Below are 17,558 nucleotides of genomic sequence, written 5' to 3' on the forward strand. Positions count from 1 at the left end.
AATCCAGCCAAACAAGTTTCCCAATATGGCCGTCTGCTGTCTCATACTGACAGCAAAAATGAATCACCACACCGGGTATGCTTAAAAATATTTGGTGATACGATTAATAAGCGTAAATAAAATAACATTCTGAAAAAATGTTCTAGAAGTGGTTTCCTGTGACACTAAGAAAATAAGTGGTAGGAAAACAAGTGGTTGGATGGATGGATATAAATGTTTTACAGAATAGTTTATCAATCAAAACGTAGCTCTTCCTAAAAGCAGAAATAACGCTTATTTGCTAATTTACACTTAGTCCAGTTTAAGTGCCTTAATCAAAATCACAACTTTAACTGTTTGCCCCTTCATGTATTCTAATATTTTTGAGAATAAATAACCATATATGTAGTTTCTGATGGATTCTCCTTCAATAATTTCATACCCACCCGCTACATTAATTATTACATATTATTGTTGTTTTCTTTCTGCATCATTTAAAACAAAATCATTGAAAAATCAATTTCAAATCAGGACTTTCCTAATGTCAGGTTTTTCATACTGTTTACCTGTTACATTTACTGCATTTGGCGGAGCTGTAAGCCAGGGTGACTTACATTAGTGCTTAGAAGGCTCATCAGTGAATACAGTCTGTTCAGAATCATCTAGGATTGCTAGTATGACTTTATTATAATGAAAAGTAATATTTTAATAACAATATGGCGGAGACGTAGACGTGTAGCTAACAACACAATTTTACACGTGATGTTCAGTAATAGCAGTGTATAGACAGCAGATGGCGCCCTCTACCAATATACTGTCCTGCAGGTAACACAAAACTAACCCTGTCCAGGGTTCCCCTAAACGTCATTTTCTCCCCATTGGCTATGAAACCGCACAATTTCAGTACATTAATTCGTTAGTGTTTACACAATATCGAGAGGATATTAGCGACACGGGAACATTCAGCAGAACAAAGTATATGCTATTTCGCATAAAATTGCCAAACAGTTTTTCAAATCTTTCGAGTTATCTGTACTTCGAATAGTTTCGCAAGTAATGTAATGACTTTTCATTTCCATATTCTTGTTATTCAGTCGTTTTAATTCAGCAAGTCACGTTTTATTATAGCCCACGGTATAATCTCTGTAAAGCAATTAAGCGACATACTTAAACACAGGAATGGGAGAAGCAAGGCGCGCCTCGGACTACTGATTACGCCGTGTTTTGGACCTCAGACAGACATGGACCTCATTTTCATCGACGTCCAGCCTTTACCAAACCGAAGTTCGGCGCCCTAGCAGCAGCGACCCACCCTTAACGACCCGCTGACCGCCGAGCTCCACATCGTCGCCGTAAAGGAGGGGGAGACTGTCGTAAAGCAGACGGGCCGATTAGTCAACAAGCCGTCAGCGGTGGCCGCTGGCTTTCGGAGGGCTGCGGGCCGATGTGACGGACGCGACATCAACCTGGTCTCTCCAGCGCCCTCGCCGTCTGTCCGGCCGTTTCCGTGAGGGAAAGTGGGGCGACGCGACGAGATCCTCCCCCTTGCAAGGACGGAGCCGAACTGGCCGTTACGTCTGGGTGAAGTTTTCTGCCTCTTACTGGTCTTTCTGGTGAAACGCTGCCGACTTGTCGACACAGGTAGGCGGCTACTTAACCAGCACCACCCTGGGGTAGTTTAGCAGCCCGCGACTTCCACTAACTACCTGGCCGGTGGCTAGCCATCCTATGCGCCGGCCTGTCGGTGTGCGCTTCCCTTTAGGACGGCTTGGCTCTGCCTTGATAAATACCGCGAAGATCAGGTCCGGTCGGTGGCGAATTATAAACCGATCGAAACATGTACGTTAATCAGGGGAGCGATCTGTAGGTATGTTTGTACTTGGACTGCGTATTATGGGCTGTCATGCAATGTCAGTGATGGGATCCAGTTACAAATAGCTGTTATAATGGAGCTCAGGCTGCCCGGTTTCGTTTAATGCTGAAATAGTTCAACGTAGCCGAGCGGCGATGTCCGTCCGGTTACCACGCAGCCCCTGAGACCCACCTGCGCTGCCTTCCCCGCGGCTGCTATATTGTCGCCGGCGAGCCTGATAAATCTCCCACGCCGGGATACAAATCTGGCCTTTTTAAGCCGCGTCGTAACATCTGCCGGGTTTTGCTTGATAATTAACTGTAGCTGATGCCCTGTCAAGTGAGGCGAGCGATCGGGTTACAGTCTCCCTGGGAATTTCACTAACAAATCGTCGCTTTCGCAGCCCTCCGCCCAGCTGCTCTCCGTCTCGCCGCTGACAGTTGCGTGTGTTTTTCCTCCCTTTTCTTTTCACTTTGTACCCTTTAAAGAGACAGAGAGTCTCGCTTCGGCTGGACCGGCCGCAGGACGCGGAGGAGCGGCTTGATGCGCTGAAACCGAAGCCGAGCGGAGTGCGGGGCGCCCGGCAATAACACCGGCCTGCCGGTCTGTCACCCGGGGATAAATAATTCACGGCGGGGAACTTAACGCCGTCCAACGCAGGACCGCCTCCCCTCACCAAAAAGGAACAACAGCTTTTGTTTTTCTTAAGTCAAAATAAAAAACCATTTTGAAAAGCGGCCCGCCACGTCCCCTAGTCGCTGGCCGACCTGCGGGCCATGAGGAGGGACCGCCGAGACAGGGGCGTCTCTGCTGCAGCTTCCACAAGCGGCCGGCGCTGACGATCGGGCCGGGATGGCCTCCAACGAGAGACTGTACGAGGTGTGGATGCTCTACTGCAGCAAGGTAGATCACCCGCCGGCTCTTTCCGACCTCGATCCGAGTTTTTGTTGCACTGCTTTGGGGAGGATTAAAATCACAATATCCGCTCTATTTTTATTGACAATATCAGTGTTTGAAACAATGAGACGTATGTATATGTGGTAATGGAGGGATGAAGCGCAGCAGTACACCGACTGGTACCCGCACCAGGACCTGGCGGTATTTACAGGCCGGAGCGGGGACAGTTGACCCGAGGCTGGCGGTGATGTGAAGCGTCCGCCGTGGTTTCGAAGCGAACGGAGCGCTCTGGCACTGGGCTTAGGGCAATGAGCATGAATTCAGAAAGGCATAGAAATACTTTTTGTTTAAAAAAACGCGACACCAGGAGTTACGTTTTGTACTTGTTATTGTCTCCACCGTTTCTTCACACTGAGCTCTACCACGTTTCCAAAGGTCGTTGGATAAATTGATCTTAAGCAATAAATGTGCACAGTAATGGGTTTCTTTGAAGTGCTTCGGCATTTAGAGGGAGCGCAGCCTCTCTTTCCCACTGCCTAACAAACTGGGATGTAGTGCCTCAGGCGGACGTAAGGTTTGCCAACTTTCTGCAACCCGAGGAAGCTGCTGAGTGTGTAATGCGAGCGCGCGCGCACACACATACACACACTCGCACGCACGCACGCACGCACGCAAAGATTCAGTAAAATGTAGCGCTTCATTGTACGCTGCTAAACCGTTTTTCTGTGGTAAAACGTTTCATTTCCTTTTTCATTTTTAAATCTGAGTCTATCTCTTGTGTTCCTTTATTGTATCATTGTTAAATAATGCTTACTACTGTATCAGTTGTGCAGTTTTATATATGAAGCTATTTTATTGTGGGGAGAACAATGTAGCGATTTTTGACAAAGTGGTTATAAGTTTCTACACTTTCTGGTATGTTTATGCCCGCCTGGGTCTCATGTGGTGCCTTGTGGAGTGGGCCCTGTAATCTGACGTGAGCGACGTAGCCTGTCCAGCAATCTGAAGCTTCCAGCACGCGCACAGTCCCAGGTTCATCCCTTGAGTGTAACTGAACGTTTTGACATATTGCTTGTCTTTGTGTATTGCTTGACAGCTCTGAAGTGCAGAGGGTTGGTTTGCCTGAGCTTGAGCTCTTTGAATAAAATGCGCTTTGCTATATTTTGGAACTTGTGGAAAATATCAGCTTAAGCTTTTTGACCCATGATTTGCTGTTGGGGAGATTCCTCTGAAGTCCACAGGGCTCCCATGTTTGCCTTTTGCCTTGGCTTTACTGAACTGCTTATTTTCCCTGTTCAAGTCAACCTCATCAGTCTCCCAGAAATCGATTTGTCAGATCACTGTCTTCCATCCCTCTTTGAGAAACTTTAGGGTGTAACTTCCATGCGATGCTGCTATCAGCTGTGGCCAGCACGCCTTCCAGACCCGGTCGGGCATTCCGGCATTCCGGCTGTTGGGTTTGGAATTCGACTGTCATTCTTATCAGGGCGCCCTGCCATTAAGATGAAGCAGTCAATGTATCTACTGCTGCCTGTTCAGCAAAGGGAATATCGGAGCATCGGGAATATCGGAGCATCGGGAATATCGGAGCATCGGGAATATCGGAGCATCGGGAATAAATATTCACTGTCGTGTCAATGGCCTCATAATGTTGGTATCATTCAGGGGTCATTTATCTGCATTTTATTATTGGTTTAGGGTACTTTTGTCATAATAAATAATTGATCTATCTGGGTTTGGTGTCTGTTCTGCTGCTTCCTTTCCACCCTCCTCCCAATTTTTACCCTGCAAGCCACTGAACTGCTCCTAGTAATCATTGAAGGCATTTTTTGCCAGGCTTTGCCCTTCCTGGCCTCGGCTCCTCCCGTCTTGCACAAGGCGTCCTTTGAGCGGCTGCTCCGGTCCTCTCAGCTGCCAAGCACTGTCCCGCTCTCAACATGCTGCTTCCAGCTGCCCCATGCCTGGCTTCGCCCAGGCTCACCCCTCCCTGCGGCCCCAGGCCCGTTGCCATGCCGGCAGCGGGACTATGCGTGTAGGTGGCGCTGCGGGTCGTGAGAGGCCGGCCTGCTCTCCCCTTGCAGGTCCCCCTTCTGTCAGTGCTGCTGTAATTATTAACCTCGGGGAGCAGCTGTGGGCGCCTGCTTCTCTCAGCTCGGTATCATAGGCCCCCATTTGCCAGAGTTGACTCCAAATTCCTGTCAAGGCTTCTCTTTAAATTAGTTAGAGCTGTGCTGTGCTGTCTTGTAAGAGAGGGCTAGCAGAAGCTGGTGGGGGCACCAGCCCTTTATGAGGTCAAGCGGTCGTTCTTACTGCCTGTTCCAGCACGAGTGTCAGTCTACTCTCACCATGGTTGGAGGTTTGCCATGCTACTGATCTTGGGGGCTCTGTGTGTTTAAGCTTTCGCTATTGTTTGTTAGTGTAACGTGTGTTCATTATCACATTCCACAAACTAGACCGAGCCTAATACAAAAAACCACCAACTTTCTGCCAGGGAGTGTCTTAATCGTGTGCCAGTGGGGAGCGTGATGCGGCTTTCGATCATCTTTTTAGGGGAACTGTCGCGAAAACGAAGCCGGAGGAATGAGTCTGAAGGATTATCAAGATTTTTGTGAGCAGTGCAGGGAGATGGGAAGCACTAGGAGCAAAGAAACTGCAGCAGTTTCACATATTTACCCAAGCAGATTATCCCTGTTTCTTGGTTACAGTTTAATCTGCTTCTGCGGGGGCCAGACTTATGGGGGGGAGGCATATGGGAGAGCTCGTTTTGCAATAAAATGGCAAGAAGATCCCTCTGTTTTTGCTGGGCTTCTGAAGTGGTGGACTCTGATCCGTTCAGTCGGCCACTGTGACATTTTGAGATGTCCTGCGGCCTCCCCACACCCCCTGTCAGTGAGCTCTGCCAAAATGGCCAAACTGCATGGCAGATCCGCCACAGGCGTCTCCCCTGCTGGAGCTGCCCTCCTCTGTGCTATAAATACCGGCAGCATGGTGACATCAGGCACTTGTCAGGCTCTGCCTTCCTGCCCATCCCCCGTTACAGCTAACCATTTTTGTAGGTCTGAGGGCCCCAGCCCCTCCCACTGCTCTGACCTCATGCGTGATGCCTCGTTCCTGCGTAGGATCCAAACATATCCGCCTAGGATCCAGATGCAGGTCTTATCCTTCCTCTTATTTTCTGGTCCTTGCCTAAAGCAGGGTGAAGCCTGTGTGCCCTGTAAATGTAGAGTATATCTGGTGAAGGTAAACGTAGAGTGAATCGCCCACGCAGTGTTGGGTCAGATACCCAGAGATGTGTGCATGTGGCTTCCTTACAGTTTTCCGTGATACTTTCTTGGCTGTGCTGTGTAGCTGTGCACCTACCGGTTGCCTCATTATAGCCCTCATGGGCCTGCCGCACATAGAGTGGGCCGGCTTTCTTGAATGCTCAGCCGTCTGGCTAGACACTGGCCCCTGGGTGAGAATGCTGCCACAGAACCAGTCCTCGACACAGCTGCTAGCCTCGCGACAGAAGGAGCTGCGTAGAATTCGCCGGATCCCACGTTGCCCGTAATGACAGGTCTGGGAACCGCGAAAGCCAAGTCGCCCTGCTGCTGGTGGCTGTTCATAGCTATGGCTTTGAGTAGAAGTGTCCTGCTTTATGCAGACTGTGCCGGAGCTGTAGCCAGGTGCCTGGGGACTTATTGTATGTGTCAGACATAGTGAGGGGGAGAGGGACTCCCACATCCTGCTGCCACCGGAGAGGAAATCTTGGTAGGAGACCTGGGGTCGGCGAGGCCCTGGAGCTCTCCCAGGGAGATCAGATCACATGATTCGGGCCAAGAGGCTATGTTAAAATGTCATGTGACCGGGACTGCTGGCTGTAGGAAGAGCAGGCTTGACAAAAGGATCACATGCGGGGCATTAAGGCCTCATTTGACGCTGTGTGGGAGCAGCAGGGTGGACCCTCACCAGTCTGCTGTCTGACGATGTGCTTCAGCCACCTTTAAGATGAACCTAGACCCTGATCTTCTGAAGTCAGTAAGTAATGCAGGATTTGTTGTTAAATGTGTGCATGTGTTTGCTGCCTTCGCGATGAGAATTGTAGCATTTAAATTGGCGTGTAGATGTTCTGAGCCGTTGTCGACTTTCAGGCTGAAGTCTTTGGCAGGGAGTGCCTTAACTTGACCTCTTGCCAGCTGCGTCTTGGTTCAGTGTCGGCCTGTTACCTCATGTTGGGTCAGCTCGATCCAAAACAAACATCGCTTCGGTAGCAGAAGGTGTTTCCCCAGTAACCAGCCTGTCACCGAATCAGTGGTTTGTCAGATGTAGGCTAACGCATTGAAAAGATCATTTCATGCCATGACACACAGTCACACGTGCCTCCTCCCATTGTCGTCACCAGGAATGCAGGAGAGAAAGCTTCCCTTTGCGGAGGACTTTGACTCAGACGTTAGGCTGCCTCTGTTTGTCTGTTAAAGTGCATGCTGGGATGCAGGCCTCCCATGGATTCCACACGACCCCCCAAAGATTAGTCGCCGGATTTTTCAGGCCGGAGGGCTTGCTTCAGGGATTCTGCCGGTGGTTCTGTCTATTTAGACCCAAAAGAGAACATCCTGTCCATCGCTTCACATTCCTCCCACTTCCTGTTGCTTGTCCGTGGCTGTTACTTTTCTATGGTTCCTTGCCTTCCTGCTTTATTTATGGCTTTTAATATGTGCAATAATCTGTCAGTGCCGTCATTCTGCCATAGTCCTGCTCGGGCCGTGCACAGTCTGAGCCGTCGCAGTGTTCGGATGCTGGCAATGGGTCACGTTCCCGGAATGCCGGGAATGCCTGCGAGACGGAGGCGTACGATTGTGCTCCAGTACTGGGAATGTGGCAAAGCCTGTTGAGAGGAGTCCAGTTTCACTGGAGTCAACCGGCTCCCTGCGATTCCTGCCCCACCGGTTGGGTCAGGTCGCGTCCTTTTGCTTCCTCATCTTTCTGTCAGTATCAAACACATCTTTGTTTTGGACTTGTCCCCATCTATCCGTCCATCCGTCCGTCTGTCTGCCCATCTCCTAACCACATTTCCTTGTCAGGGTAAGTCTGTCCCAGGCAGCACGGGACAAGACTGGCGTATGCAGTGTATTGTAGCCCTCACGCACGCACGTGCACACACACACACACACACACACACACACACACACACACACACACACACACACACACACTGTGGGCAGTTTGGATATGGGTTAGCCCAACTGTACAAAAGACAGGGCTCAGACGGCGGTGGGATTACAATCCTTAACCACTGAGCCGCCATGTCACACTTACAGTCGTCCATGGTTTATGTCCACTTGCTGTCTGCCAGTGTGAATAGTGATGATGAATCCTGCTCGTTTTGTCTGCCTGCTCAGCTTCTCTGTTAAGTCCTCCGTTTGTCCATCTCCAGAAAGACCCGGACCTGTTAAAACTGTGGCTGGAAATCTTCATCAGCTCCTATGAAAAATGCTTGGACGTGGATTTCGAGAAGCCGCCCACGAGGTGAGGCGATCCGTACGCGTCTTTCTCTCCGTGGTGCCGCAGTGATTTGTGGGCTGTGCTTATGGAGCAGCTCCGTCATGTATGCAGAAGCTGTTACGATGCTCTTGTGGCCACGATCTGCCCCTCCTGTGCTGTCGCTTCCGGGCCGGGGGCTCTGCCTGTCCTGTCCTATGCAGGCGCTGTAAGTGTGTCAGCGTTTGTGAGGCCATGTCCCCAGGGCCTGGCTGCAGTCACATGACCAGTGGAATGTCCAGTTGTTCAAGGTTATGTAACTCTCAGCATGAGCTGTGGGTGGGTGGGGCAGCAAGCGTCAAGTGACCCGGAATCCCATTAGTTGCACCGCTGCTCTATTAGCTTGTCTGCGTCATAGCGCCACAGCTGACCGGCTTCTTCGGGTCTGACTGGCCCTCGCGTGAAGATAAAAACGCATGATGACCTTCTAATCTCTATGGTGCCCCCCCCACAAACGGCTGCCCACCGCAGGCTGGAGGAGATTCCCCCGGTGATGTCGCTGCTGCCAGACAACATTCTGCAGGTTCTCCGGCACCAGCTCCTGCAGTGCGTCCAGAAGGTGTCCGTCGGGCTGGAGCCCGAGCAGCAGGACCTGTCCCTACTGCTCGTCAAGTTCCTCATCGTGGTGTGCAGGTGTGCATCGCCGTGCCCCCACCCACTCTGTCTTCATCTGCATGGGGGGGGGCAGGATAACCTGCAGGCATAATGTCTTGACAGGAACATCTCCAATGTGGAGGAGATTGGCACCTGCTCCTATATCAACCACATCATCACCATAACGACACTGTACATACAGCAGGTGAGCGTGTGTGTGTGTGTGTGTGTGTATGCATGTTTGTACTTTTTCCAACCTTGTGAGGGCATCTTGGAAGCTTAGGACAAAAACCTTGTGTGTCACCTTCTATAGGAAAGAAAGACAATCTTATGAAGGTTTGGAGGTTCGTGATCTGCTTGTTGTTTTGTGGGTCACTTGTCCCTGTCTGCCACCCCACAGCTGAAGACGAAGACGAAGGAGAAGGAGCTGGCTGATCAGACGCCGGCCGAGGAGTTCGTGCGGCACGCCCTGGCCTTCTGCGAGAGCCTGTACGACCCCTACCACAACTGGCGGCACCGAATCTGCGGGTAGGTCCACCCCTGCCCCCCCTGCCTGGCACGTGTTGCCCAAGTGCAGGAATAACGCCGACGGTCTGCTGTGTTTGTCGGTAGGGAGCAGCTGAGCCCCGCGGAAACCAGCCGACAGAAGTACAAAGCTGCCCCGCTCACTGTGGAGTTTGTGCCCTTCTTCTATCGTGAGTACCTACCCCCCCCCCCCCCCCCCCCCCGATGACTTCTACGGTTTAGAGATGCTGACGCATCTGTCTTCATTCATTAATGTGCCTGTGTCATACTGAACACTTAATGACTCTGTCTGTATGGCTGCCAGGAGTCGGCGTCAGGCGTGACAGCACAGGATAGTGATTCTGCTCCAGGTCTGCCTTGCTGACACGCTGTATTTTTCTGGGTGGAGCGGCGCAGATGAGCAGAGGTGTGCTGTCTGTGCCGAGGTGGCCTGGGGCGTGAGCTTGGCGAGATCTTCGCTGCCTGAGGGATGAGTGAGGTTCTCTCAGTGAAGGGAAGCAGCTGCTTGTTTTATTCTCGCACACCTGTCTGTAGGCTGGTCCTCTGGGCCCAGATGGGCCCCCCCAGGAGGAAGAATCCATGCTTTGTGCAGAGCGCTGGCTCTGTGGGGGCTTAGAAGGGCCGATAGTCGGAAGGCTGGTATCTGTGGACCTGCAGTTTATCTGCAATGGTGGCGTCCGCAGAACCTGTCTGGTAGCTAACTGTGCATGACGGGGCAGGTTCGGGTGTGACAGGTGCAGGCGGGGGTGCGGGGGGACGTGTCCCTACGGATCTCATGGGAGGTCATCTGGATCCCGGTGATTTCAGGCTGTCGTCCAGCCGGGGGCTGAATGATGTGGGACCAAAACTGTGTCTGGGTGCTTTTAGGCAGTACAGTCGTATTTGTGTGTCTGTGAAGTGGATAAATGTTCAGCAGTCAAAGTCAAATTTATTTATAAAGCACATATTAAAACAACATTTATTGGCCAAAGTGCTGTACAGGCTCACCAAAAAGAAAGAGGAAGATAAAATCATGAGAAACGCAGATAAGCCAAACACGCAGTTAGGTGATTTACTGAAAACGTGTGTAGAGATGCCAGTGCAGGGCTTCCTTCTCTCTCTTTGGAATCGTTACAGACATTCTCATTATTCCAGACATCTCAAAATTAAGGGAAAATAAATGCTCTTATATTGCATGGGTCAAATAAAGCAGCTCATTTCATGACACTGCTCTCAAAACAGGAGGTGAATGTTTGTAACATGTCTGGCAAATGGATGTAAAAAGACGCCTGACCACTAAATGTGTGGAAAGATCCTTCTTTTAAGGCATTAGTCTAAAGTAAAATAAAAATGAATATTGAAAATCACTACATTTTAGTATGCGGGCCATTTGGCCTTGTTTTTAAATGCAATGTACCCCCCATAAATTTCCGGCGAGACACTAAATGAACGGTTTGATTTTAGCTGTGAATTCTGGGATTCCGTGCAGCATCACCACCAAAGCTTTGTTTACAACCAAGAAAGAATATTATAGGTCTCCTGAGAATCTTTGCTGGTTTAAAGTACAAAAAGTATGTCTACAAAAGTGGTATTTTCTTGTCCTGTATCTGGTTTGAAAATGTGCTATAAGAATTCGATATGCTACCCATGGCCAGCCGGTCCCTCTCCCTTCACCGTGTGGAGAGAATGACTGGACTTTCATCCTGACAGCAAGGCTGCACAAGGCTGAGGAGTAACAAAGGTTGGACAGCTACCAGCAGGGGGCGTGATTTAGCGTATCTATGGAGACGCGACAGGAAATACACTGTGCCACATTCGTTTAGGGCGCCTTAGTGCCAAAGGGAATTGGGTGTAATGGCTGCTTGTGTTGACCCCCTCTGCTGGGTGAGTATGCTTAACATGGCCCCTGTCGTCCCCCCCCAGAGTGCTTCCAGGAAAGTGAGCACCTGAAGAACAGTCTGAAATGCTGTTTGCTGCACCTCTTTGGGGCCATTGTGGCTGGGGGACAGGTGAGCTCATAGCCAGGGGGGTCCTTCACAGGGCGGCCATGTTCAGATGGGTGCCAAGCATTTCCTGACGTGCCTGGCCCCGCCCCCGCAGCGGAACGCGCTCCTGGCCATCTCGCCTGCCACAATGGAGGTGCTGCTGCGCGTGCTGGCGGACCACGAGGCCGCCGACGGCGACTCCTGGGACTCCGAGGCCCCTGATCGCCGGGCCCTGCTGACGCTTGGCTGCCTGCGCGAGGTGGTGCAGCGGCTGCTCGCCAGCAGCTCCGACCAGCGGCAGGTGGAGATTGCCGCCGTGTTGGAGAACTACTTCAAGCTGCTGAACTCTGACGCGGCGGCACTGCAGGCCAAAAGCGGCGGGCCGCAGCCTGCCCAGCCCTCCCCGCGCTCTCAGCCCTGGGAGGCGCGCTTTGTGGCCCTCCAAGTGTACATGCTAGGTGAGAGAGCTGCCCGCCCCCCTCCTGCTTCGCTCCCTGCCGGCGGTACCTGTAGCTTGACGGCCAGTGTGCCACTGCTGTGTCCGCAGACACCATCAGGGACATGTTCCAGTGTTCGGACCGGCCCGTGCTGCAGGCCATCTTCCTCAACAGCAACTGCTTCGAGCACCTCATCCGTCTCCTGCAGAACAGCAAGGTAGTTCGTCGAGGCATCCGGGCAACCCGCACCCCCACCCCCACAGGCCAGCTGCTCCTCTGCGCCGCATGGCCACGCCCCGCCTTTCCCGGTGACCCCTTCCCCCACTCCCCCTGGCCCCGCCCACAGCTGACGCCTTCCTTGTTATTCACCCAACAGCTGCTTAATGCTAGATGTAAGACAGCAGAGAAGAGCCAGAAAGATTTAACCAACAGATTACTGACAGGAGAGAGTGACCCCCAGGTACCGCCACGCTTGGTGTGCCTGCCGCCTGCCACCGGCCCCGCACCCACACCACTCCACCACAGGGCTGTATGGCTTCCGCTGCAGGCTCCTACGACGTCGTATTACCTTGAAATCGCTTTAAAAACCTCAGCTGCCTGAGGCTGAAGAGCGCCCTCTGGTGGAGTGGTTTCTCACTACTTCCACTCTGTGGATGATCCTGTTGCTGTACACTCGCCGCTGCTGCACCCCCTGCCCTCCACCCCACTTCTGTTCTCCCATGGGTTTTTCGGTTTGAGTCTGCTGGTGTCGCTTGGTGCCCCTGTGTTCTGTCTGTTTGTCGGACCAGTTTGGTTTCCGGGTGCAGCCTTTGTCCTGCCCCATCTGGGGCGGAGCAAACGTGGCGAGTTTGTCACAAAGGGGGTGGGCAGACTAATAAGGCCCTTGATTTTTCATACCCCCATGTGCTTCGAGCTTTCTGCCGTGAACAGAAAGCATCTGTCATGGCCGCCAAAGCTCTCTGGGGTGCAAATTGCTCTGCAAAATTCCCAGAGACTTTTGGAGCCCGTAACGCCCCCTGGTGTCTGCCGTGGGTCAGTGTCGCCACACTGTGGTGGCTCATCATGTTATTGATGTTGTTTTCTTCTTGGTGTGGCGACTGCAGCATGCATCTGAAGGCATGTTGTCGTTATGTCTTGAGTGCGACTTCCCCGGTGCCCCCTACTGGCGGACCTCATGACATCATTCATATTCATGTGTTCTCTGCATGTGGGCCTTGCTGTGCCTAGGGACTGACTGAAAAGGGGCGGGCACTGTTATGAGGGGGGTGGGGAGCAGTGAGGAGGGGGCAGAGTGAATGTGACCCGTGTGTCGCCGCTACTGCCAGGTGTTCCAGGGCCGGCTGGACACTCTGGCGGTGGCCACCATCCAGACCCTGACGACGGTGATGCACAAGTCCCCAGCTGCTAAGGTGAGGCGCAGAGAAGGCCAGGGGCCACATGCCAGCAGGGGGCGCGGTGATTAAGAGCTTTTCTATGTTGCCACTTAACCTTGGCCTGCTAGCCTTGAACCAAGGACGCATTCTTAAAAAAAAAATAAAAAATTAGAATCTTAGTAATCTGCAAAGGCTGCTCAATAGATGATCAGAGTATTAGACAATTTGCCCTTTTTAGCAAAATATTTATGTTTTTAGTTATTAACTTTCATAAACGTTGTTTTGATTTGATTTGGGTAATTAGGGAAAATGCCTGGTTCACTTGTTTCTGTCATTGTAGCTGTCCTGTGTCCGGTGGGCCCTTAAACTCAGTGTTGTTGAGAATGTGGGTAGCAGATGAGGCAGAACGACAGCCTGTGTCCGCAGGACTGACCCCCCGCCCCCACTGTCTCCCGCAGGAGGTGTTCAAGGAGCGCATCGGCTACACTCACCTCTACGAGGTGCTGGTGTCCCAGGGCCAGCCGTCCCGGCACCTGCTGAAGGAGCTCATGAATATGGTACGGTGTGTGTGTGTGTCTGCACTTGTGTGTGTCTGCACTTGTGTGTGTCTGCACTTGTGTGTGTCTGCACTTGTGTGTGCGGCCGGTGGGCTCCAGTCCTCCCAGCTGCAGCAGCCTCTGCCATCGCCCGCAGGCCGTGGAGGGTGAGCACACGTCCGTGGGCATCCTGGGGATCAGCAATGTGCAGCCGCTGCTGTTGCTGGTTCAGTGGCTGCCGGAGCTACAGTCCCCGGAGCTGCAGATCTTCACGGCTGACTGGCTGCGCCGGCTCTGCGGCCTTAACCGGCAGACGCGCGCCGTCTGCGTCAATGCCGCCATGGCCATGCGCATCCTGGACACACTGGGCCACCATGCGCGACTGCACCGTGCCTGTGCCGAGAGCCTGGTGTCCCTGCTGGGGATGCTGGGCAGCCAGTCCCTGAGCAGGGAGGAGCTTCTGCGGTTGCTCCGCCAATTGCGCACGGGAGATGCCCGCCAGCCACACCCCTACGTGGCGCCAGTTCTTAGGACCATCCTGGGCATGGTGCGCAAGCAGGGCTTGGAAAGCGCTATGCAGTACTTCGACCTGTCGCCCAGCATGGCGGGCATCGCCGTGCCCACCATCCAGCGCTGGCCTGGCTCCGCCTTCAGCTTCCTGGCCTGGCTGTCCTTGGACCAGGACCAGCAGGGGCCTAACAAGGGCGACAAGAGGAAGCAGCTCTACAGGTGAGGGGGAGGGGGGCTGGAGAAAGGTTTCCTTCTTAAAATGTTATCAGATTACAAATATATTACGAATTCTCATTTTTCCAGGAATGTCTGCAGTGCTGCCTTTACAGCAGTCAAACAGGGTCATGTTTTATTTATGCAACTTGTCTATTATTCATGGTGTATGTGAATTGTTCAGTTTGTATGAATTATGTACACTCCAGTTAATAGTTTGACCAGCAAGTTACCAACGGCTGCACTGAAGCAATATCACCTTTAGGTGGCGCTCTCATCCTCAGAGAGGGCAGGGCGAGTGTACAATGAAGGGGAAGGAACCCCAGCCACAGCCTGTCCCTCAACCTGCGTGTGTCTCCTCTGTGCATCCAGCTTTTTCACGTCCAGTGGCACCGGGTTCGAGGCCTTCATAAGCACGGCCGGCGTGCTGGTGGTGGCCGTGTGCACCAAGAAGGAGTATGTCACCGTCATGCTTCCGGAGCACTGCTTCTGCGACTCTCTCTGGGTGAGCGGTGCCCGGTGCCCGGTGCCCCCGCCCCGCCTGGCCGGGGCCCTTTGTGTGACCTGTGCCGTGCACGTTATGCCATCTGATGTGTGCGTCTCCCCCACAGCACAGCATTGCCGTGGTCCACATGCCAGGAAAGCGGCCCTTTGGACAGAGCCTGGTTTACATCTACGTGGACGGCCAGCAGAAGCTGTCAGCTCCCCTGAAGTACCCAACCATGACAGAGGTGTCCGGCCATGTGTCTGCCCTGCTAGGGGGCGCTATTTCCCCTGAGTTGGCCCCTCCTTGCCTGTAACTGTCCCTCTTTGTCACTTCAGCCCTTCACGTCCTGCTGCATCGGCTCGGCAGGCCACAGGACCACCACGCCCCCCCCATCCCAGATCCCGGACCCCCCCTTTTCGGCAGCACCGGCGCCCAGCCGCTCCTCCATGGGGGGCATCCTGTCCCCGCAGGCCTGGGGGGGTCTGCTAGGCAGCAAGCCGGAGTCGGTGACCAAGCTGATCTCGGCCGGGACACAGGACAGTGAGTGGGGCAGCCCCACCTCCCTGCAGGGGCAGCTAGGTGGTGTCATGGTGTTCCACGAGCCCCTGCAGGCAGCCCAGGTCAGGGCCCTGTGTGGCTCAGGTGAGAGGCGTGCCGGGGAGGTTGGGGGGGAAGCAACACAGCGGGCGCCAAGTCAACATGGTCATCCTGCCTTTCAGGACCAAACTGCATCTCTCCGCTGAAGAACGTGGAATCTGAGCTGGGAGACCTGTCCTCCAGGCTTCTCCTGCACTACTCCCCCAAGGTGAGTGCTGCTGGCCCCTGGCTGCCTCCCCCTCATTTCCCCCCTTTCCCGGCACATTAGTGACATTCAGTTGCCCTGACAGGCGTGCCGCAGCCCCATCTGCTTGGATCTGTCCCCCAACTTGCTGCATGGCCGGCTGACTGGCAACAACGTGGTGAACTGGGATGTCAAGGTAAGGCTAGTCGGCTGCTCGGTCCATTTCGCAGTCCCCCCTCGTCCGGCTGCTCGGTCCATTTCGCAGTCCCCCCTCGTCCGGCTGCTCGGTCCATTTCGCAGTCCTCCTCGTCCGGCTGCTCGGTCCATTTCGCAGTCCTCCTCGTCCGGCTGCTCGGTCCATTTCGCAGTCCTCCTCGTCCTGCTGCTTGGCCCGCGCCACGATCCTTGTTCCTGTGTGACGTGCCGGCCCCCTTGCTGTGCAGGACATGATTAACTGCGTCGGCGGCCTGCCCGTGCTCTTCCCGCTGCTGGAGCAGCTTTGCCTGCTGACGCCGGAGCCGCAGGCTGAGTCCGGGGGCCCCGAGTTCATAACGCCGGAGCTGAGCACACCTGCAGACGGCGACTGGGTCATCCTGCCCTCCAGCCGGGCTTCAGGTCAGCAGCTCTAGATGTCCGTTTGACCTTTTCTTAGTGTTTGCTTGGTTAAACTGTACCACCAAATGGTAAAGGTTGTATGCTAATTTATACCAAAAACTTGGAAGGTCTGTTTTTGCTTTTGTTGTTTAGAAGCACGTCTGGAGAAAAACCTGGTGGCCACCTTCCTGCTGGTGATCAAGCACTTCCTCCAGAGACACCCCATCAACCAGGAGAGCCTGTTGCACTCCCACGGCGTGGCTACGCTCGGAGCCCTGCTTCAGAAGGTCAGCTGCCACACCCTTGGCTCCCCACCAGAGGGCGCCTCTCTCCACACACTGACCCCAGCAGGCCCTTTCGCCCACAGATGCCCCAGGGCCTGGTGGATGTGAATGTTTTGGTGGCCGTGCAGCTCTTGGTGGAGCAGATGACCGTGGAGAAGAACCCCCAGCTCCTTCAGCAGCTGCACACACACCTGCTGTTCAACTTCGGGATATGGAATCAGGGAGATTTCCCCCTGCGTATCGGTGAGGCGTGTGCGTCTGCGCGTGTGCGTCTGCGCGTGTGCGTCTGTGTGCTTGTTTGCTCGTGTTTCTGAGATCACATGATCACCCTGCCTTTCGGGCCCATGGCATTGTCAGTGAGAGTGTCTCTTTGTGGCGGAAGGTCACATCCAGTACATGTCCACCATCATCAAGGACAACAGGAAACAGTTCAGAAAGAAGTACGGCGTGCAGTTTCTATTGGACACCATGCGTCTGTACTACGGGTGAGCCCACCTCTGCCTGCCCTCCCACCCACCTCCGCCTGTGCTCCGCCGTCAGGGTGCTACGTTCCTCGGCATGTGTCTGACTCCCATCTCCACACCAGGAACAGCAGCCCGGAGACCGACATGAGCGAGGATGACCTCCGCACTATCCGGGCCTCGCTCTGCGGCCTCCTCAAGTACTACATCAGCAAGGGCGTGGCCCAGGAGGAGCTGCATAGCATCCTGGGATACATCGCAGCCATTGGGAATGAGGAGCAGGTGGGAACTGGGTGCAAAAGCCAGCATATGGCAGTGGCCTCTCAGTGGAGCTGTCCCACCCCGCCTTGAATCCTGCTCTCCTGCTGCCCCCCCCCCCCCCCCCCCCCACAGCTCTGCGAGATGCTGGAGCTGCTGCTGAGCCTATTGCAGACCAGCGTGGCGAGGGACCAGCTCTTTCTGCTGCTCTTTGAACCCGGGGCCGCAGACACGTGCTATGCACTTATCCTCAACAGCAAGTACTCAGACCGGCTACGCGAGCTGGTCTTCAAGGT

The 17,558-nt window shown here is 53.7% G+C and overlaps 1 protein-coding gene across 3 annotated transcripts in view; it reads left to right on the forward strand.

The window, feature by feature from the left end:
• Positions 1-882: 882 nt before the first annotated feature.
• nbeal1 (neurobeachin-like 1) overlaps positions 883-17,558 on the forward strand; it is a 29,681-nt gene continuing 13,005 nt past the window's right edge. The window contains exons 1-25 of one of the 3 annotated variants that reach the window (XM_049007957.1): positions 883-1,620; positions 2,320-2,734; positions 8,142-8,233; positions 8,717-8,878; positions 8,963-9,044; positions 9,240-9,367; positions 9,452-9,534; positions 11,267-11,352; positions 11,444-11,786; positions 11,876-11,982; positions 12,142-12,225; positions 13,091-13,174; positions 13,597-13,695; positions 13,832-14,403; positions 14,770-14,902; positions 15,009-15,128; positions 15,220-15,526; positions 15,604-15,689; positions 15,772-15,861; positions 16,109-16,280; positions 16,413-16,546; positions 16,627-16,786; positions 16,926-17,028; positions 17,130-17,286; positions 17,398-17,556. In XM_049007957.1, the coding sequence (XP_048863914.1) occupies positions 2,684-2,734; positions 8,142-8,233; positions 8,717-8,878; positions 8,963-9,044; positions 9,240-9,367; positions 9,452-9,534; positions 11,267-11,352; positions 11,444-11,786; positions 11,876-11,982; positions 12,142-12,225; positions 13,091-13,174; positions 13,597-13,695; positions 13,832-14,403; positions 14,770-14,902; positions 15,009-15,128; positions 15,220-15,526; positions 15,604-15,689; positions 15,772-15,861; positions 16,109-16,280; positions 16,413-16,546; positions 16,627-16,786; positions 16,926-17,028; positions 17,130-17,286; positions 17,398-17,556 (3,594 nt within the window). In that variant the 5' untranslated portion in view covers positions 883-1,620; positions 2,320-2,683. The remainder of the gene's footprint in view (positions 1,621-2,319; positions 2,735-8,141; positions 8,234-8,716; positions 8,879-8,962; positions 9,045-9,239; positions 9,368-9,451; positions 9,535-11,266; positions 11,353-11,443; positions 11,787-11,875; positions 11,983-12,141; positions 12,226-13,090; positions 13,175-13,596; positions 13,696-13,831; positions 14,404-14,769; positions 14,903-15,008; positions 15,129-15,219; positions 15,527-15,603; positions 15,690-15,771; positions 15,862-16,108; positions 16,281-16,412; positions 16,547-16,626; positions 16,787-16,925; positions 17,029-17,129; positions 17,287-17,397; positions 17,557-17,558) is intronic. The other 2 variants (XM_049007974.1, XM_049007965.1) reach the window with 2 other exon arrangements.

The sequence above is a fragment of the Brienomyrus brachyistius genome, chromosome 1 (genome assembly GCF_023856365.1).
Source record: "Brienomyrus brachyistius isolate T26 chromosome 1, BBRACH_0.4, whole genome shotgun sequence".
Lineage (NCBI taxonomy): Eukaryota > Metazoa > Chordata > Actinopteri > Osteoglossiformes > Mormyridae > Brienomyrus > Brienomyrus brachyistius.